This window comes from Moschus berezovskii, chromosome 11 (assembly GCF_049115385.1).
Source record: "Moschus berezovskii isolate FMDL1 chromosome 11, NW_MosBer_1.0, whole genome shotgun sequence".
NCBI classification, from domain to species: Eukaryota; Metazoa; Chordata; class Mammalia; order Artiodactyla; family Moschidae; genus Moschus; species Moschus berezovskii.
The window spans coordinates 31,748,651-31,768,656 of record NC_142470.1 but is presented as its reverse complement, the minus strand read 5'-3'; the positions used below and the strand labels follow the sequence as shown (position 1 = coordinate 31,768,656).

At 36.8% G+C, this 20,006-nt stretch overlaps 1 protein-coding gene across 4 annotated transcripts in view; it reads left to right on the top strand.

Moving 5' to 3' along the window:
* Window positions 1-16,020, top strand: part of ATAD2B (ATPase family AAA domain containing 2B) — a 119,622-nt gene extending 103,602 nt beyond the window's left edge. For all 4 annotated transcript variants that reach the window (XM_055401022.2, XM_055401021.2, XM_055401020.2 and 1 more), the window contains 5 exons: window positions 1,704-1,841; window positions 5,550-6,233; window positions 8,752-8,879; window positions 9,175-9,303; window positions 12,570-16,020. In XM_055401022.2, coding sequence (XP_055256997.2) covers window positions 1,704-1,841; window positions 5,550-6,233; window positions 8,752-8,879; window positions 9,175-9,303; window positions 12,570-12,611 — 1,121 coding nt within the window. In that variant the 3' untranslated portion in view covers window positions 12,612-16,020. The remainder of the gene's footprint in view (window positions 1-1,703; window positions 1,842-5,549; window positions 6,234-8,751; window positions 8,880-9,174; window positions 9,304-12,569) is intronic.
* The last annotated feature ends 3,986 nt before the right edge of the window (window positions 16,021-20,006 follow it).

The window sequence follows — 20,006 nt, the reverse complement described above, 5'->3', positions numbered from 1 at the left end:
GTAAACCTGAGAAATCTGTGCTTTAACAGTGGTTTTTATGTATACTGAAGTTTGAGAACAATTGTCGTAGGCAGTAGGAGTCATTGAAGTATCTGAAGCAGTGGAATGAATTGGTAAATTGTTTTGGCAGCAGGAAATAGCAAGGTCTTACTGTGGCAGGGTGGGAGGATGAGAGCCTAGTTAAAAAGCTGTTGGAGCCAGTTTTGCAAACATTTTGGCCGTTTCTAAAAAAGTTAAGCATAATGTTTACCATATGACCCAGCGATTCTACTTCTAGGGATCTTCCCAAGAGAAATGAAAACATATGTCCATATAAAGACTTGTATATGAATGTTCATAGCAGTATTATTCACAGCAACTAAAAACTAGAAACAACCCAAATGTCTGTCAACTGATGAATGGGTAAGCAAAGCAGGGTGTATTGTACAACGACATACTGCTCAGCTATAAAAAGGAACAAGGTGCAACATGGATGAACTTTAGAAATGTTACGCAAAGTGAGAGAAAACAGTCACCAAAGACCACATACTGTATGATTCCATTCATATGAAATGCTCACAAAAAGCCAGTCTATTGTAGAGACAAAAAGTGGATTAGTGATTGCCTGGAACAGTTACTTAAATTGGATTGCTGTGTGATTGCACAGCTCTGTAAATCCACTAAAAATCACTTAATCGTACACTTGAAATGAGTGATTTTTTATGTTGTGTTAATTGTACCCCGGTTAAACTGTTGGAGGGTGGGGGCTGTTGGAGTAGTCCAGAGTTTTAGTGAAGTGGGAATGAAAGTAGGATTAATATGAGAGAGTTGTGGCTGCAGGGGTGGAAGGTATTGGGAAGGAAAGAAAGAGGCAAAATTAGCTGCCACATTACTGATTTAATGATTTAAAGAGATGCTAATACTACCGGTAGAGAGAGGGAATATATAAGGACAGGTCTTTTTGTGGGAAGAAGAGAAACCAGTTATTTTTAATTTGATCTATCTTGAGGATATGCAGTTGGTGATATCAAGTAGGCAGCTGATATAAATCAGGAGCTCAAGAGAGTTTTGGACTAAAATGTGATTTGGGGATAATTATATAATGCCAGTAGAAGCTGAAGGCATGAATGATACTTGTGGTGGAAGATGTAGATTGAAGTGAGAAGAAAAGGGATTCCAGAGATAGTCCTTAGAAACTTGGATGGCAACACTAAAGACAGCATAGAAGAGATCTAGTAAAGAAAATTGAGATGAAACAGTTATTTTTATGAAGATCAATGCAGAAAAACCAAATTTACACAGTGTAGTGTAATAGCCAGCTTATATCAGGTGGAAATGGGGTTTATATGAATGGGGTTTAGTAGCCCAGTATATGCTTATACTTTCTAAGATGGCAGAAATCATGACTTTTTGGCAATATATAATCTTATTGTCTTACAGTCATAAAAGTGTGAAATGTATCCCTTTGCAAAATAAAGTGAGTTAACATGGGGCCCTTTGGGGATTAAGTGTAAATAAGCATGGCCTACCATTTTATTTTTATGATATGATATCTAGTTTCTTTCCCATCTTAAAACAAAAGGTACTGTTTTCATCCAAATTACAAACTGTCCAAGTATAATTAATGACTTTAAAATTCAGTATTTCATACTTTTTCTTTTTAACCTTGTTGGTTTATGTAGCTGGGAATATTTAAATAGGTATTGCTTATCTTCTGCTTGCAGGCTTATCAGTAACAGCAGAACAAATAAATCCTCATGGTACTGGAGCTCGAAAGACAGAAACTAGAGTTGAAGAGGCATTTCGGCACAAACAAAGAAATCCAATGGATGTCTGGCACAGTTCTGCAAATAAATGTGCATGTGAGTATTTGAGATCTTGTTATCCAGCAGTGGGAACAACTGAGAATGAGGCAGAAGTGTTAGGAATTGGGCACACACACCAAAGGGCTGCCAGGAGCTTGTGGGGTAAGATGCTGAATCAGTATATTTCTTTAACCTTATTTGCTTTTTTTCTATCTCTGTTCAGTGCTTGCTATTGTAGTTGAACTAGATTTAAATATTCTCAGCTTTAAACTTTGGGTTTTAGAAAGAGATATGGAGCCAATAGATTTTTATCCACCCCACCTTCAACCCCTTGGCTGTATATTAGGCGGGGTGCTCTCATTATGGTGGGAAATGGAAACTCTGGCTTAAGAGAGTGCCTGAATTGACAGCAGGAAATTGATTTTTCTGAGAAAAATCTATTCAGCCTTCTTTTTCTGGTTTTGTTTAAGTGAGATGTATTTATTTACTTTTATTTTGTTTGTTTTGTTCTTTTTTTTTGTTTGTTTTCTTTTGTTTGCTTTGTAAGTGAGGTGTATTTAGAAGGGGAAAATTCAGTGTTATATGTTTCCCTCACTTTTCCGTATTCACGGTGATCTGTAAAAATTTCTAAAAGACAAATGTTAATAAACACAGCATCTTCCTAATGTAATTTTTACATTTCACTAAAGATGGCCATCTTTGGATTGTGTGTGCTATTCTTCTGATATAAAGGTGATAATTCTGCTCCAGCTGTCAGTAAAGATGGCCATAATAAGTTCTTCCACCAGTGGCATTGTAGTTGAATGAATGAACCAGACTCTTTTTTTTTTTTTAAATCTTGTCCTCTTTGTGATAAATGGCATTCATGTGTAAGAAAATTTGAAGGAGTTAATGGTGCATTTCGTCCCAGGAAGCTGATTAAGCTATTTGTCCTGGTTGCACCCTGAATCGTGACCTGGATTATCTAACATAATATTCTAATTTAAATGTTAAAATCCTTACATTCTCTGCAACTGATAAGAATATTTACCTGCTAAAATATATTGAATATTACTTCAGCAGTTTTAATTTTCTTTGGGTTAAAGTGTTTTTTAATCTACAAATGTGAGTTTTGTTTTCTCTGACCAGTAGATGGCATATGTGACTCATCATTTGACTATTTTACATTATGTTACTTAAATCAGTATGTCTAAATCTCCCTATGAAAGAGTTGCTTTCCTAAGGTCTTAGTTTGGGGAACAAGCTCAGAGATGCTGTAAAACTTGATTTTAAAGACTGTGCCTCTAAATGGGTTTTTCACACAAAGTACCCCTGAAAAAGGTGATAGAGCAGTGACTGAAACAAAAATCTTTTTTTTTTTTTTATTTTGCAATATTATATTGGTTGGTTTTGCCATACATTGACATGAATCTGCCCCAGGTGTACATGAGTTCCCCCTCCTGAACCCCCCTCCCACCTCCCTCCCCCCGTTATCTTCCCTCTGGGTCATCCCTGCATACCAGCCCTGAGCATCCTGTAACATGCATCGACCCTGAACTGGCTATTTGTGAAACAAAAATCTTGATTCTCGTGGTTCATATATAACCAATTTCTCTTATTTGACCAAAATCTCACTAAGCATTAGAAGTGATTATAAAAAGATGGGGAAAATATCTCTAGTTTGACCTCCCCGCAGATAAGAATATTTTCTCTTTCTTATCTAGGATGAAAGCATTAGAAGTAAACTTGCTTCAGAAAGGTTCCTAGCTTTTGCTTAGGGTACGAGTACATATCAAATAATTGAGCTGGCTCTTGATCGAGCAGGGTCCAGCCTCCTGGCTTTAGTGCTACATGACTTAGTGAGGAAAGGAAAAGGGAATCTCTTGTCACTTTGGTTGTTGGAGAATAAGCAAGGACACAATATCAGGAGTGACTGGTCAGGTAGAAAAACCTAACAGTTCTACATTTTAGAGAAAGAGCAAGCTGAATACTTTTCTTTCATTTTTAATATGGACTGGGTTAATCTTTCATATAAGTAATGGAATGCTTATGAATACTCACCACTTCAGCCTGTGCTTTTAAAAGTAGACTAATATAGAAATTTCATCTCCAATTACCCTGTAACTATAAATTATAAAAATAGAAATGGAGGGGAAAGGAATGAAGAGATGATTGTAATGATAGGGCAGTTTTGAGGGCAAAATAAATTTTGAGCCAAGTCACTAAAGTTGAATTTTGGAAATTATTTTAGAAACCTTTGGTAGATTTATTCTTAGATCAGAAAGAAGAGTAACATTTATGACAATTTGTCATATATCTTAACTTGGATCTTTATAAGACTTAGTAAGGATTAAAGATGAAAGGGTGCAAAAAGTATGTAAACACACTGTGCTCTTGATACATTGTGATCTTTATCCATTAAAAGATCTTTATCCATTTTTTTTCCTAGAAAAGTGTACACATACATAATAATGTTTTAGAATTCTTTTAATGGATAAAGATCACAAGTTCATATTAAGTGCTGACGTAAAGAAATGAGGGTTGTTTTAAGACATATTCCCTTCTATTTGTCTTTCAACAGCAATTTTAAAACTGTGTATTAAACATTCTCCACCTAGTGGCTCATATTTGCATTTTCTTTTTAAAATGTCTTTGCCCAGAAAGCTTTCAACATTGTCGTATTAAAAATATATATTATCTCTTTTTAAACTAAGCCAGATTTAACATTACTTTCATAGCCTTGGAAAAAATGAATTACTTTTACTCTGATGGCTTTCAACTAATATTCAGTGGTAGACATCAGAAGTAATAGGTCTCTAGCTTAACTAGTTTGCTTTAATAACTTTTATATTTAAATTTCTTTGTGCAAATGTCCCCCATTGTAAAATAAAAGTTAACTTTTCATTTTAGGGACAATGGGATCGACTTGCACAACCAGCTACCTTTGATACATAATATGGGAAATAAATATTCCTGTGTCCATCATGACCTGGAAGTACCAGCTATCTACTGATAAAATTCTCGATAGTTTCTAACACAGAAGAGTATAGTCCCTGCAACTTTTGTAGGTCTTTTACTTTATATAACTGACCAAATATTTATTTTCAGTGTTTATTAATGTTTATTGTTGCCTGATAGCAGAGGACTTGTTTTCTGCATATTTTCCAATAACAACTTTGCAAGAAATTGATCCTGCTAGGAGAAACATTTGTGATAGAAGGCTAACAGGTGGCTAACCACATTGTATAAACTTCATAGGGCTTCTATTTCTTATGAAAGGAGAGGCAGTAGAGATATCTGTAACTTTTGTCTTTTCACATATTCGATCATATCTTAATTTCTTTTATGGTTTAAGAGCTTTTGGGGGATCTTGCTGGCAAAGCACTCATTTTCCTGGTAGAAATCCAGGGCTGTAGCCCCAAACCTTCAAGGCAGCCTGGTAATATGATCATTCCCTAAATGTGTAGTGTGCTTGGCCCTTGGGTGTTAAGAATTAGGAAAAGCAATAAAGTAGGATCTAGGGCAGTCATAAAGAGTGAGTGCTTAGTCAACTCATATAAGAAATAAATTAAAAATATTTTCATTTGTCAGAGCTCATCCCTGACATCATATCCATTTTGTAGGTGTGAAGATTAGTCAGCATGGGTGCCAAGAGCTAAGTAGTTTTTGTCTCTGTGTTACGGTAATGTGGGTTTACTTTCTTTTGGATCTTATTTAATAAACATTTGTGAAACAAGCACCGCATCTCCAAGTTCTACATATCTTTTTCCCTTTTTTGTAAAATAGTTCGAGTTCGGAGAAAATCACGGCGGCGATCACAGTGGGGTAAAGGAATTATTAAGAAAAGGAAAGTCAATAATTTAAAAAAAGATGAAGAGGACACCAAATTTACTGACTATGAGAATCATATGGAGGACAGGAAATTGCTCGAAAATGGAGAGTTTGAGGTAAGCACTGACTGCCATGAAGAAAATGGAGAAGAGACTGGAGACTTATCTATGACCAATGATGAATCATCCTGTGACATCATGGACATGGACCAGGGGCAGAGGCTTAACAATGGAGCAAGCACAAAAGAGAACTTTGCATCTACCGAAGAGGAAAGTTCAAATGAGTCTCTACTCATCAACAGCAGCAGTTCTCTAAATCCAGAACAGACATCTCAGAAAGAGCCTTTCCTTAAAGGAGGCTGTCTAAATGGTGAGGCCTCCACAGACAGTTTCGAAGGCATACCAGTTCTGGAGTGTCAGAATGGCAAAGCTGAAGTAGTTTCTTGTTGTGGCAGTGGAGATAAATATAGTTCTGAACAAAAGACTCTCCTGGAGGACCAGTCAAAAGAAAAACCAGAAACTTCAAATGAAAATCATGGAGATGATCCAGAGAAACTAGAGGCACTGGAATGTAGCACTAACGAGAAGTTAGAGCCTGGCCCTGATGTGGAGGTTAAAGATGCAGAACTGGATAAAGAAGGTAGAGCTAATGTTTTAAAATTTTTCTTGAGGTTTTAAACTGCAGAGTTAATTACATGCATATTTTATCTGGTCCCCAGTAGCAATAGGTGATGAATAATTATACCCCTTTGAGAATCTGTTGCAGTTTTCACCCCTTTTCCTAGAAAAGTTTACACACACATAATAAATTTTGGTGTATGTTTTAGAGGGTTTATCATCCAGAAGGCATTGCTTTCCTGGCTGCTTCCTCTTCATGCTTCTGTCTGATTATTGTCCCTTTACTAATGGATTTATGACTGAAAGCTGAATAAATCCACAGTTGTTAAGAGGATGGGATTTCTGACAGAAGGTTTATTGGGATGGGGTGAGAGGTAGGTGAGAAGACTTGGATGCTGTGGCAGTATGGTATATCAGAGTCATCTAAACCCACATTATAGTTCCACTGTTGTTTATTATAATCATGTGACTCTGGCCCTGCATCTTTCCATCTTCTGAATTAAACTTCAGGGTGGTGTCACTGCAGGGATTAAATAAGTCTTGGATGTTAATTGCCTTTCCTGGTACCTGGCACATCCTAAGGTATATTCATGCCAGGCAGTTGAATCTGAGGGGTGTTAATCTAGAGACACTATTGCTTTATAAACCAGTGGTAGAAGAAAGCTGCAGAATCCTCACTGTCAAAGTGACTTGATTCCTCCCGAGTCAGAGCACTCTGCCCATTCATGACTTCCCTTGGATATGTGACTCCTGAAGAAGCAGTGGATAGGGGGAGTTGAGGGTTTCTGGCCCTGCTTTGCTATTTATCATGATTCTTTAGCCCATGGTGGGGTGGGGTGTATTAAGAGACAGACCTACCCTGTTCAGTGTGCATTTCCTTCCTAAACAGGCAACTAGTCTTGCACTCGATTATCTCGAAATTGTATTGTGCTCTTTAAATTGTGTGGAGTATATGGTGTTAGCCTGGGATTTGGGCTCTGTGAGAAAAGTTTTTTAATGCCAGTTTATTTGAGCCATCCAGAAGAGTTAGAGTAGGATGGTATTGTTCAAGTCTTAGAATTCTTTTAATGGATAAAGAGAAAGGTAAAGATTTAAATGCTGCCTCTTGAAAATTTTTAATACTTAATAGTAGAAAGCAGTTTTAGAAGCATTATTTATCTGGGCTATCATATGGACAGAACTTTAAAAATGTGTTGAAGCTAGAATTAAGTAATGAATGGGACAGTGTGGGGAAAAGGGAGAGACTCCTGTTATGAGGCAGAATGGGTGGCTGGGTGGGGGAGTCTTTGTAATGCTACTTCACTATGAGATTTTAGTAAGTTTACAGAAAAGGTTTAAATAAATATTATGTTCAGCTAACAGCTTTAAAAGTATTTGCTGTGTAAAAGCTTCACCTGAAGTTTTAATTTGTAACTGTCCAGGGCAATGTAATGTAGTGCAGTGGTTCCTAACTGAGGTTCTTGGACCCCCTAGATGTCCATGGGTGTAATAATGAGGATTTGTATGGTCTTAACAAAACTCCTAGCATATGTTAATTGAACTGTAAATATAGGTTTTCAATCTAAAGGCTGTCTTTAATATAAAATTTCTCTGATACATCAGGGTGTATGTTTTTGAAGGCAACATCTTGGTTCTTTTATTATTTATATAGCAGGCATTGATGAGAGAGAATTGTTTAAAGACTTGGGAATAAGAGGACTAATGCGGGAGGGAGGAGAAAGATTCTGCTTAGTTTCCCAGAACATGGGCCAGGTCCTGTATAAGAAGTGGTCCAAGTTTGTCCTTGTGGCCCCCTACCCCTGCCTGTCTCTTCTTAAGAGTACTCCTACTCAGAGTGCATAGGGCTTGATGGTCTGCCTACCCTCCCTACCCTTCAGAGTGCCTGGTGCTGTCAAATTATACTTAGCTACCTCCAAATTTCTGTTTTTTTCAGTATGGTTGGTCTCAGGAGAATGCTGGGAAGAAAGTAATTAAATTATATTAATTTACTCAAAGGTAGGAGGAAAAGACACTAGACCTTTTGCATTTTTAATGGACTTATATTTTTAAGAGAAAATATTATGTAACACAGGCAGTATAACTGAGAAAAATAAGAAATTTCAGGCAATGTTGAGGAAAATGTTTTGCTTTGGGAGGCAGATATGAAGCAGATTGGCCTTACTTTGTGTTAGCATTTGCTTTTCTATATTACTTCCTTTTTTTCTAGTTCTGAAAGCTCCACATTTTAAACTGATTATTATACAGAGAGTGAAGATAGTTTATAAGTTACTGCTTAGAGCTGAAGATTGCTTTTATCTCCCTTTCAGTGGATACATTCGTTAGATGATATTCTGGTATGACTTGGCTTTCATAGTTGTGGTTTAGTCCTCTTTAACTTGGGTTTCTTAGTCTTACCTCAAAAAATCATTTATTACTTGAAGAATAATATCCTTATTCCAAAAAGGATTTGTGGTGGGTAAAAGAATTTATAATAGTTTAAGCCTGGTTTTTATTAACTTTTATTTGCTGCAGTCCATTTTTTTTTTTTTTTTCAATTGTAGGTGCTTCTAAAGTAAAGAAATATCGTAAGTTAATTTTAGAACAGGCAAAGACAACAAGCCTGGAACTGGTTCCAGAAGAGCCATCTGAGCCTGTGCCACCTCTTATAGTTGATCATGAGAGATTGAAGGTAAGCTTAGCTCTTCCTGGGAAGTTTTAAATGAATGGAAATAAGTTTTAGTAATTTTTTCCTTGAACCTTGGAATGTGAGTACTCTAGGGCTTCTAATGAAAAAGAGTTGTTTGTGTTTTGAGGGGTTTAGAAATATGAGAATGTTTTTGATAATAAACTAAGCCCTGGAATCTTCTAAACTAAGGTGTCAGGTTTACACTGTAGCATGTGGTCTGTTGCCTAGCATTTGAGTAGTACTGTTTCAGTCTGAACAATGAAATCACACTTCATTTTATTCTTTTAATTTTTCTTAGAAATTGCTTGATTTGTTGGTAGATAAAAGCAACAATCTAGCAGTTGATCAACTTGAGAGATTATATTCTCTTCTTAGTCAGTGCATCTACCGTCACCGTAAAGATTATGACAAATCACAACTTGTAGAGGTAAGTGTTTAGTTCATCTGGAGAATAAATAAATATGTGCTGTTACTTGTCACAAAGTAAAGAGAAAACAAAATTATTTTATTTTGAATTTTTCACCAAGTAACTGAAGAGTGATTTGAAGATTTAAGATTAAGAAGAATCATTAAGAGTTATAAAAATAACCTCTTTGTACCCTTTTGTCTCAGAACAGAAGTAATCTGGGTTTCTTTGTTTATCAAAACATAGAAATTCATGGTTGGCAAATACATCGAATAGCATGTCGCAGTTCTCCCCTTCCTTGCTTCTCGGTGACTTCACAAATTATACATATCACTTGGGCCTGTTGAATGTGAGCATGCCCTCATAGTCCATGTTACCACTACTCTCTAGGCAGGCACTACTGGTTAAAAGGAGTTGGTATTTGCCATGAGACCTATTGGCCACCCTAGTAATGATTGGAAGAGAACTTAAAAGTCATCTCATTTAATCAGATCTAGTCCTTGTGAAACAGCCACATGAGTGGTTGTCCTTATCCTTGGATATGATAGAAGTGAGCCATTCCCTTTCTAGACAACTCTGGGCCATAAAAAAATTTCTTATGAATACAAACTTATATCTTTTTTCATACAGTTTACATCATTAACTTACTCTTCTGCTTTTTGAGGTCATCTGAGCAAATGTGAATGCAAAAAATGAATAAGACAAAATCTCTGTTCTCAAGGAACATTTTTAGTGTGTTAAAGATTTCTGTGTAGAGGATGTGCCTATTTTGCATGTGTAATAAGGAATACAGGCATATCTTGTACTTGTCCTGTGCACATACTGTAGTTTTTGCAAGTTGAAGATTTGTGGCAACACCTCCATTTTTCAACAGCATTTGCTCATTTTGTGTTTCTGTGCTACATTTTGATAATTGTTGAAGTATTTCAAATTCATTATTATATTATGGTGATCTGTGATTAGTGATCTTTGATGTTATTGCAAAAGGATTATGACTTTCTGAAGGCTCAGATGATGGTTAGCATTTTTTTCCCCACAAATTTTAAAATATTAAAAAAATTAAGGTGTGTACATTGTGTTTTAGACATAATGCCATTACATAGTGTAGTGTAAACACAACTTTTATTTGCACTGGGAAACTATTGGACTTCCCAGGTGGCTCAGTGGTAAAGAATCTGCCTACAGTCCTGGAGATGCAGGTTCAATCCCTGTGTCAGAAAGATCCCTTGGAGAAGGAAATGGCAACCCACTCCAGTATTCTTGTCTGGAAAATGAAAAACGAGTCAGATACGACTCAGCAACTAAACAATATCAACAATGCCTGTATTATACTTGAATCAAAACAAAGTGCACTTAAAACTTATTTTGTAATCATATTTTTTCTGTCACATTTTTATGAATCTGTACCAACCTTAAATAATAATGTAGAAATAACAGGAAAGCAAAAATGAAAAAATAAAAACATCACCCACATACCACCATCTGGAGGAAACTAATCATTGTTAATCTCTTAGAATATCTTCCATCCTTTAAAAATGTCTAGATGTACATAACATGTATATAAGTATAAATGTATATTTAAAAGTTGGGATAGTATTGTATATTCTGTTTCATAACTGGACTTTTCTCCTACTCAGTAACATATGATGAAACCTTTAGCAGGAGTAATTTTGATTGATCATTTATATAACCTTTTGATTAGATGATAATCTGTTAGTATACCTTATTAGTTCTGTAGAGATATAGGATACCATTTCTTTGGAGGTGTTTTGGGTGGCACAGTGGTAGAGAATCCACCTGCCAAAGCAGAGGCACAAGAGATGGGGGTTTGATCCTTGAGTCAGGAAGATCCCTGGAGTAGGAAGTTACAACCTGCTCTAGTATTCTTGGCTGGGAAATCCCATGGACAGAGGAGCCTGATGGGCTATAGTCCATGGGGTTGCAAAGAGTCAGACATGACTGAGTACATACACATTTATTTTTCATAAAGAGGGAAAAGAAAACCAGATGTCTTAGATGTATTTGGCATTTGCCTATCTCAATGTAATGTGTGGGGTAGAGTTCTTTACTTTTTTTAAATTCTAGAACTTCTTTGTTCACACGATGATATTTGATTATCATGAATGGACTGAATACTTTTCAGCAGTAATATTTTTCACTCTGGGTCTTGGAACCGTATAATATTGGGGCCTCATTTAGGAGGGAAGGAAATCTATAGCAGAATCACCAGTGAGTGGCATTCCTGATGGTGGTGACATTGACTCTTCCTGGCTTTTTTTTTTTTTTCTTTCTAAATTTCAACTCTAATTGAAGTGAACAGCATTGGAAACAAGGTGCATTCTACTTTGGGTACAAGTTTTACTATATGGAATACATTCATTTTGCTTTGGGAGTTGAATATAATGAGGACTTCCCTGGTGGCTCAGATGGTAAAGAATCTGCCTGGAATGCTGGAGACCCAGGTTCAATTCTTGGGTCGAAAAGGCCCCCTGGAGAAGGAAATGGCAGCCCAATCCATAATGAGTAGGGAAGGGTGTAGGCTCTGGAGTGAGGCTGCTGCTGCTGCTGCTAAGTCACTTCAGTCGTGTCTGACTCTGTGCTACCCCATAGATGGCAGCCCACCAGGCTCCCCCATCCCTGGGATTCTCTAGTCAAGAACACTGGAGTGGGTTGCCATTTCCTTCTCCAATGCATGAAAGTGAAAAGTGAAAGTGAAGTCACTCAGTCGTGTCCTACTGTTAGCGACCCCACGGGCTGCAGCCTAGCAGGCTCCTCCATCCATGGGCTTTTCCAGTCAAGAGTACTGGAGTGGGTTGCCATTGCCTTCTCTGGGAGTGAGGCTGCTGCTGCTGCTGCTAAGTCTCTTCAGTCGTGTTCGACTCTGTGCGACCCCATAGATGGCAGCCCACCAGGCTCCCCCGTCCCTGGGATTCTCCAGGCAAGAACACTGGAGTGGGGTATTCAAATCCTGACTCTGTATTCAAATCTTGACTCTACTGTTTACTACCTGGCAAATTATTTATATATGCAAATTTCTTAATAAATATCTGGTATAATAAGAACTCATTGTTGCTAGCGTCATCCTCATTAGCCTAAATTTAAAATAAGAGGCATTTCTAAATGTCTAGAGCAGATAGTCTTACACAGTAACTATAGTATTATAATCAGGAATATATTTAAAGCTTAACTTTGTGTCTAAAATTCTTTCTTGAGAAAGTTGAAGTGAATTTTTCCATAATGCTTTTGCATTTCCTTTAATACTTGTACTTTTTTCCTCCCCCTTATAGGAGATGGAAAGAACAGTTCATATGTTTGAGACATTCCTATGAACCTTTCAAGAAGAGTGGTTTATCCCCTCCAATCTGCTCCTGACAGAGCAGTCTTCTGAGCCATTCAATTTCAAATTGCACCAATTAACGTGCAGAGCCTTGGTGTAAAGAGCTCTCTCACTCATTCTTTCTCTCTGTTGAATTTGGTGCTATTGTCTCAGGTACCTGAAACCAACCAGCCTACAAGAACCAAACAGAACTTCAGAAACATGTAGTATTTTCCACAAATAAAAAATACAACCCCACAGATTGGAGATTTTGGTGCTACAGAAACTGCTCTCACTTCTGCTCCTCTTTTTGTGCACTCTTTTTTGGAGACTTCTCTCTTGAGGGAGCAGACCAGCAAATTTGAGGAAACTGGATGGGGCAGTTCTTACTGTGTTGAATTGTTTAAAAAATGGGCAACCTGTTCCTTTCCCTCTCCTTTCTACCCCTTTTATCATATTTGTTTTATTTTTTTCTCTGGGTAATGGACTAAAGCCTGTTTTAAAATTGGCTATGGTATATTCTGGTGGGAAACTGAAGAAACTGGATGAAATTAGATTAGGCTCTTTAGAACTGCCTTTAATGTGCCTTTTTATTCATTTGAGAAAGGATAAGGCTAAACACAAGGATGGGCTTGTTTGTAGCAAATGAATTAGAATGTTTTCTTTGGTCACAGCCCTGAAAATAAGTTTTGATACTCTGTATCATTAAGAGGCAGCCAGTGATTTGGTACAAAATGCCTTTATTGCTTTTAAAACTCAATCAAGAAAGTTGTTAAGCTACAAAATATACTAAAAATGGTAAGTTCCTGTATGGTTCGTTTCTGTTTAAGAAACACATGATGAAGCAACAACAAAAAATAATACACAATCCATTAAAAAAAACACGCTGTTTTTGGTATTGATGACAGTGATGGTCAGAAAATAGAACTGCCTTCTATTTTCTTCTGTCAGTGGTAATTTAATGGATATTCATGTTTGAGTTCCCAGAGAATGATTTTCATGTATAGCAAATTATTACTGTTTTGGTTTAAAGCCAGGACTTGCCAAATGGAAAGAAAAGAGGAATTTTTGTCTAGGAGCTCCATAAAATTCTTTTTCAATATACATAGTTCCAAGTGAGCTCTTTTATGGTCCTTGAATAACAGTATTAATATTTAAATCCCTCATCATAAGCTTACCTTCACAACTAACTATTCGTTTTGATCAGAACCCATTTTGGATCTTGTTGAGTGATTTCTGTGACTTGTACTTATCTGAAATTAATTATGGATTACTAGTTTTACAAAAACTTTCTACAAATTCAGAGACACAGTCTAGGCAGTTGCAAAGAGGCAAAAGGAGTGCAGTGACTTTTTTTATCAGATGATTTTTAAACAAAAACGTAGAAAATTTTGACAGGTTGGCTTGATACCTTCATTCATTATAGCCGTTAGCTGCACAGGTGTGTCTTTCCAATATATGCAACACATGTAGTTTGGGTTTTAATTAGAGCAAATGGTCTTGGACTACTGCAGAGATACTGAGCTACCTCAGCTTTTTGTATTTTAGTTACCAACGGTGTCTACAGAGTTCTGTATTCACTTTGCCACCGTTTACATGCTGAAGCTAAGGTACTTGTCTCCTCGTCTCTGGCTTTGTAGGGTGCTGGATGCCGGTGCAGAAAGCACGTGTTGGCCAAGGCTACTGCAGTAATCCTAAGTGCTTCTTTGCATTTACATGAACATTTTTTGCTTTCTAACTCTAGTTTAATTTTAAAATAATGCCACTTGTTTTCTTTATACCTATGAATTTTTCATGATATTCAGTTAGTCATATAATTCAAGATGCTACCCGTGTAGACACACTGTATTTTTAAGGTGGGCAAGTGCGATTAACGATGAACCAATTTTAAAGGGGAGGTCATTTGAAACCTCTAATTTGATTATTGGGAGGATTTTCATGCTTTCTTTAGTATTTATTACCATCATACCAGTTCAAGCTATTTTACTGTCTAATACATTAGCATTTTGTATTTTGATGGAAATTGTTACAGAATTTAAAGATTTGATGAAATAAGATGTAGCAGATTTTTTGTAGCAAGTTTCTGGTAAAAGGGTTTTTTGCAAGTCTCAGGTTCTTGCTGCACTATTTTTCTTTAAATATTTATTCCAGTTACTCTAATCCAGAAACATTCTGTTCAAGTAACAGCAGCACTTGTGAATGGAAAAAAAAATGCACATGTTCTTAGTTACTAAATTTGTACAAGTTAAGGTTTTAGCCATCAGTGAGTTTGACAAGGGAAATTTATTTATGTTCAGCATTAAAATGCTTCCAAAAGATCAAGTTTTTTAATTTTAACCTTGATAGAGATAAGAGAAATAGGAGGCAACCTCAGTATGATAGGATCTGCCACTCTGAACAGTTTAGGTCTTAAAGAGAAAGCCAATCTAATGCCAAGGGGAGAAAAATGAGCTGAAATTGTACCAACTCCTCTGGCCCCTTTCCCCCTGCAAAAGAAACATGCTATACCAGTTTTGCTTACTTTACAGATATCTGGGGGTTCTATAATTTAAAGCAGCTTGTGAAATTATCCAAGCAGATTCAATTTTGTTTACCTTTCTGTAAGTTCTTAATTTTTGCTGTATAGCATTGGCAAAAATATGTACAAATTGACCTCTGTTCTTATTTCCTATTGTGAGCATTATACATTAGCTCCTGTGTAAAACCTTGCTCCCAGATCACTAAAATGTGTATCACGGCCCAGCCCAACAATAGTTAATGCTCAGCTGTGGGGACCATAGGAGCTTTTGAAGATGATGGAACCGCACTAGGGTTGAAACTGATGGCTGTGGAGTTAATTGTGTTTTTGAGCTTGAATCTCACCTGTGATTAATTTTTTTTTTTTTTTTAGTTTTGTTGTCCTTTCAGTACATTATTTCATGACTTGATTTTTCTCATATGCCAATGTATTTGTAGGTTTACTGGATTTTATTTTTTAGGGAATGGGGTGGTAATATCTTCCCATTTTTTGATTAAGTTGGTTCAGCTATGGTGCTATTCAGTAGGTATCTTCAGTGTCAGGTCCCGTAGCTGAATGCCATTGTTATTATAATTATTATTTGTAATCACATTGTAAGCTTGAATTTGGACTTGTACCAACATCTTTTGTATTTTGTACATTCGGTTATTTAGACTTTGGGAGTCCTCTTTGGTTTCATTCATGTATGTCTACTTTGTAGAGTAAGTAGACCTCCTCAACTATGGTCTATTTTGGGTTTGTAGTTTAATTTAGAATTGTGTTAAGTTGATGTTTTACATTTGACTTCATTTTACATTAGTTTGAAGTAAATTATTTAATTTTTGAATTCTGGAATTTTGAACATTTACTGTAATTTGTAATATAACTGCTGTGAAATACTTGAATAAAGATGACAAGAAAAACATGTCTTTCTTCAGCTTAATCATCACTACTATTGGCTGCAAAAGCAATGCTTTGTTTCTAGCTGAACTCATCTATTTTGCAGCTAGGGCATGTTGGTGTTTATTAAGCACCCCCAAAATCTTGTTCTATGATTCTTTTAGATTTAGTCACCCTAGTCTATGGGGTCGCACAGAGTCGGACACGACTGAGGTGACTTAGCAGCAGCAGCAGGTATTTTTTATCTTAAAGTTTTTCTGTTGAACAAGTGTAGTTTTAACTTCACATGAAGATTGTCTGAAAGTTGTTTAGAATCAAATGGATTACTTCTGCGATTTGTGTTTCTCATTGGAAGACTATGCTACAATAGATGATCAGGTAGTATGGTTCACTTATTTTATAGTGCTCTTCTCTCTGATCATGTAGTTATCGATGTATTTTGAATAATAGATAGAATTTAAATGTGCAGAGAGATTTCATACCAGAATTTTATGGGGTTTATTGCTTTAAGTGAATAGAATGTACTTGGCTTTAGATTGCCTGTATTTCTGTTGTCTGGTGTGTATATATATATATATATATTCCAAGGTTAGTATACTAATCTTCCTCTACATAAATCTTTAATTCCCCCCCCATTTTTAAAGATCATAATGTTTGAATTTGTTTTTCTTGGTTTTGCAGATTGTTTAATTTTTACTTTTGATTGTTGTCTGTATCAGAAGACTGATATTGATAAATCTGGGAAACAGACTTTTGAAAGTTTTATCTGAATGTTTAGATAAGGAGTTTATAATTGAATTTGAGTCTCAATCAAGTTCTGAGGGCCCCAGGGATGAAGTTGGGTTTATATATCCAGTTTTAGTTTTCCATTGGACTCAAAACTACAGTAAAGTGAGAGACTAATCTTTAAGTATCTGCTTCATTTAGCCCTCATGCCCAAACACCTGAAAAGTTGTCTCTTGGCTATGTTTTAGAATACAAATTCTCTCTCTTTCCCACACAATCATGTCTGTTATGTACTAGGCACTGGGTCAGAAAAATGTAACATGATGCAGGTGACATTCTCTTTCCTTTAGAAGTGTATAGTCTGCTAGGGGAAGTTGGTACAAATACTGGTAGAAATGACTGAGTCGATTAAGGACTGTAACAGGATCACAGTGCTGTTCATAGTTCTAAGAAGGGCATCGATTCTGTTTAGGAATGGGACAATGAGGAAGGTCTTCAGGGAGAGTTGGCATTTTATTAATATTTGCCAATATAATAAATATTGGCAAATGTAAATAATATTTATTAATATTTGCCGTTTGCCTCTCTTTGACTTTTCCAGAGTCTAACCTTACTTTACCAAAACTTTTTCTTAGTTTCCTGTGACCTATCATATTAATATTGTATCACTTTATTCATGCCTATTCTATACCAATAGATATCCCTTATGGTATTGTTCCTCCTCAGAATTTATCTGTATTTTGTATTGTGTAACATAGTAAATTACTAATGTTATGTAAAACATTTATTCATGTGGGAAAGGGGATACAGAAGAAGTATCATAATTTATATTCCCTGTAGGAATTTAAAACAGTGCTGGACATATAGTAAATCTTTAACTTACTTTTTGGTTTAATTGACATAGAAAGCTGAAACTTACCTAAACTATCCTTTCACAGATTCAACAAATATATAATAAGTGCCTACTATATGTTGCAGGAGCTAGAAATAAAGCAGCCAACAAAACAGAAAAAATCCTTGTCCTCATGGGGCTTCATTTCTTTTAGATATAATGTACTAGATTTCTGGCATGGTTAATCAGAGTTTGAACTGTTCTTTTTAAATGTTCTTCTTTGTTTAAGCATTGAATGAAGCATTTTGTTGTTAAAAATTTGCCAAGAACTCTCCTTTTTCCTTTTCTTATATTTTTCATCTTGTGAATAAAACCTGGTCCATCAAGAATCCAAATCCTGTCATCCTAAATTTTCTCTTCCTTATGATGAATCTCATTGTAATCATGTGGTGTGTTCTGTTGATTTTATTTTTTCTTCATTCTAAACTTGTTTCATATCCATCACCCCTTCTCCATCTTTATTGCAGCTGACTTAGTTTGGGCACTAATTCTTTGTTTGGACTAGTGTAAAAGTCATCAGTTTGAGGGAATGTAAACATGGGAGGGATTGGGGGCAGGAGGAGACGGGGACGACAGAGAATGAGATGGCTGGATGGCATCACCAACTTGATGGACATGAGTTTGAGTGAACTCCGGGAGCTGGTGATGGACAGGGAGGCCTGGTGTGCTGTGATTCATGGGGTCGCGGAGAGTCGGACATGACTGAGCGACTGAACTGACTGACTGATTGAAACATGGGCAAGAACTTGTGTCTATGTTCAAGGAGATTGTTACAGCTTACTTATACAGTGTTCACTAGGTGCCGGGGACTGTTGTGAATGTTTTATAAATACAAATAGAAACCATTTTAATCCTATGAGAGCCTTATGAGATAAGTGTTATTATTATCCTCATTTTACAGGCCAGGAAACTGAGATATAAAGTAATTTGCCCAAGGTCACACAGCCAGGATTTAAATGCAGGCAGTCTGACTCAAGTGGATGCTCTTAATCACTATGCTTGACTTCTTGTGTGGGTAGACAGACACACATGCATCATTTCAGTAGTATAAGTCATGTGTTACAACTGAGTTCTGCATAAGGCACTATAGGTTTACAGAGGAGGAAGATGTAGCCAACCTCAGAGAAGCTTTCCTGAGAAACTCCATGCCTGAGCTGAGGCATCAGGCTAGGAAAGGCCTTCCAGGCAGAAGGAACAACAGAAGCACAGATTGAGAAGTGAAATAGCATGACAGCTGCAGGGGATAGTACAAGCAGTTCTGTGTCACCACAGGTCAAAATTTATTTAACAAATTTATTTGAGTGACTGCCACTTGCCAAGCCCAGTTCTTGGCATTACAGTTACAGCCGAGGACAGGACAGGCAAGGTCCTGCTTCTCTTGGAGCTTACAGTTCAGTGGGCAAGGAGCAAACAAGATGTCAGCTAGTAGTGGCGGATGTCTGGGTTACAGTAAGGAGGGTAGTAGTAATAGCAGACATCTGCATGTTAGGCCCCATTTTAAGAATTAACCATTTAATTGCCACAGCACTATATGAGGTAAGAACTGTCACTTAAGGGGAAACTGAAATAAGGAGTTGGTTGAGCAACTTGCTCAATGTTACACAGTTAATGAGTGTTAGCTGGGGTTTCTGCCTGGTGTGGCTTCAGAGCTTGGATTCTTACTGATCTATCATTAAGGTGGAAGAGAAATTCATTTTATGTAAGTTTTTAATAAACACTTTCAAAACTATACAGAACTATGGAGAATAATATAATGTGCATATTCCCACCATCCAGAATTAAATGCTAACAGTTTGTCATAATTGATTTTGTTCTTTAATTCTGGATAAGGATGAAGGTCCCTTTCTCTTCCTTCCCCAGTCTCATTCTTTTTTCAGCAGAGGGAGACACTCTGATGCCTTCAATTAACATCTTTCTTTAACTTGTTATTTGAGAAGGTAATAGTGTGGGGTGCTGAAGCCAAACAGACTGAGTTTGAATCCCAGTTAAATCCCTTCTTGGCTATGCAACATTCTGCAAGTTATTCCACCTGTCTGCACATCAGTCTATGTTTTAGATGAGGGATAAGGTTGGGGGTGGGAGGAGAAGGGGACGACAGAGAATGAGATGGCTGGATGGCATCACCGACTCTGTGGACATGAGTTTGAGTGAACTCCGGGAGTTGGTGATGGACAGGGAGGCCTGGCGTGCTGTGATTCATGGGGTCGCGGAGAGTCGGACACAACTGAGCAACTGAACTGAACTGAACTGAATGGTAATGCTAAACCCATGATGGTTACTGTGAGATTTATGTACTTGAGTCAGCCAGTGTGAAGCACTTGGGACAGTACCAGGCGCATAGGAAGTGTTCAATAATTTTTAATCATTATCACTAATTATACAAGTAGTATATT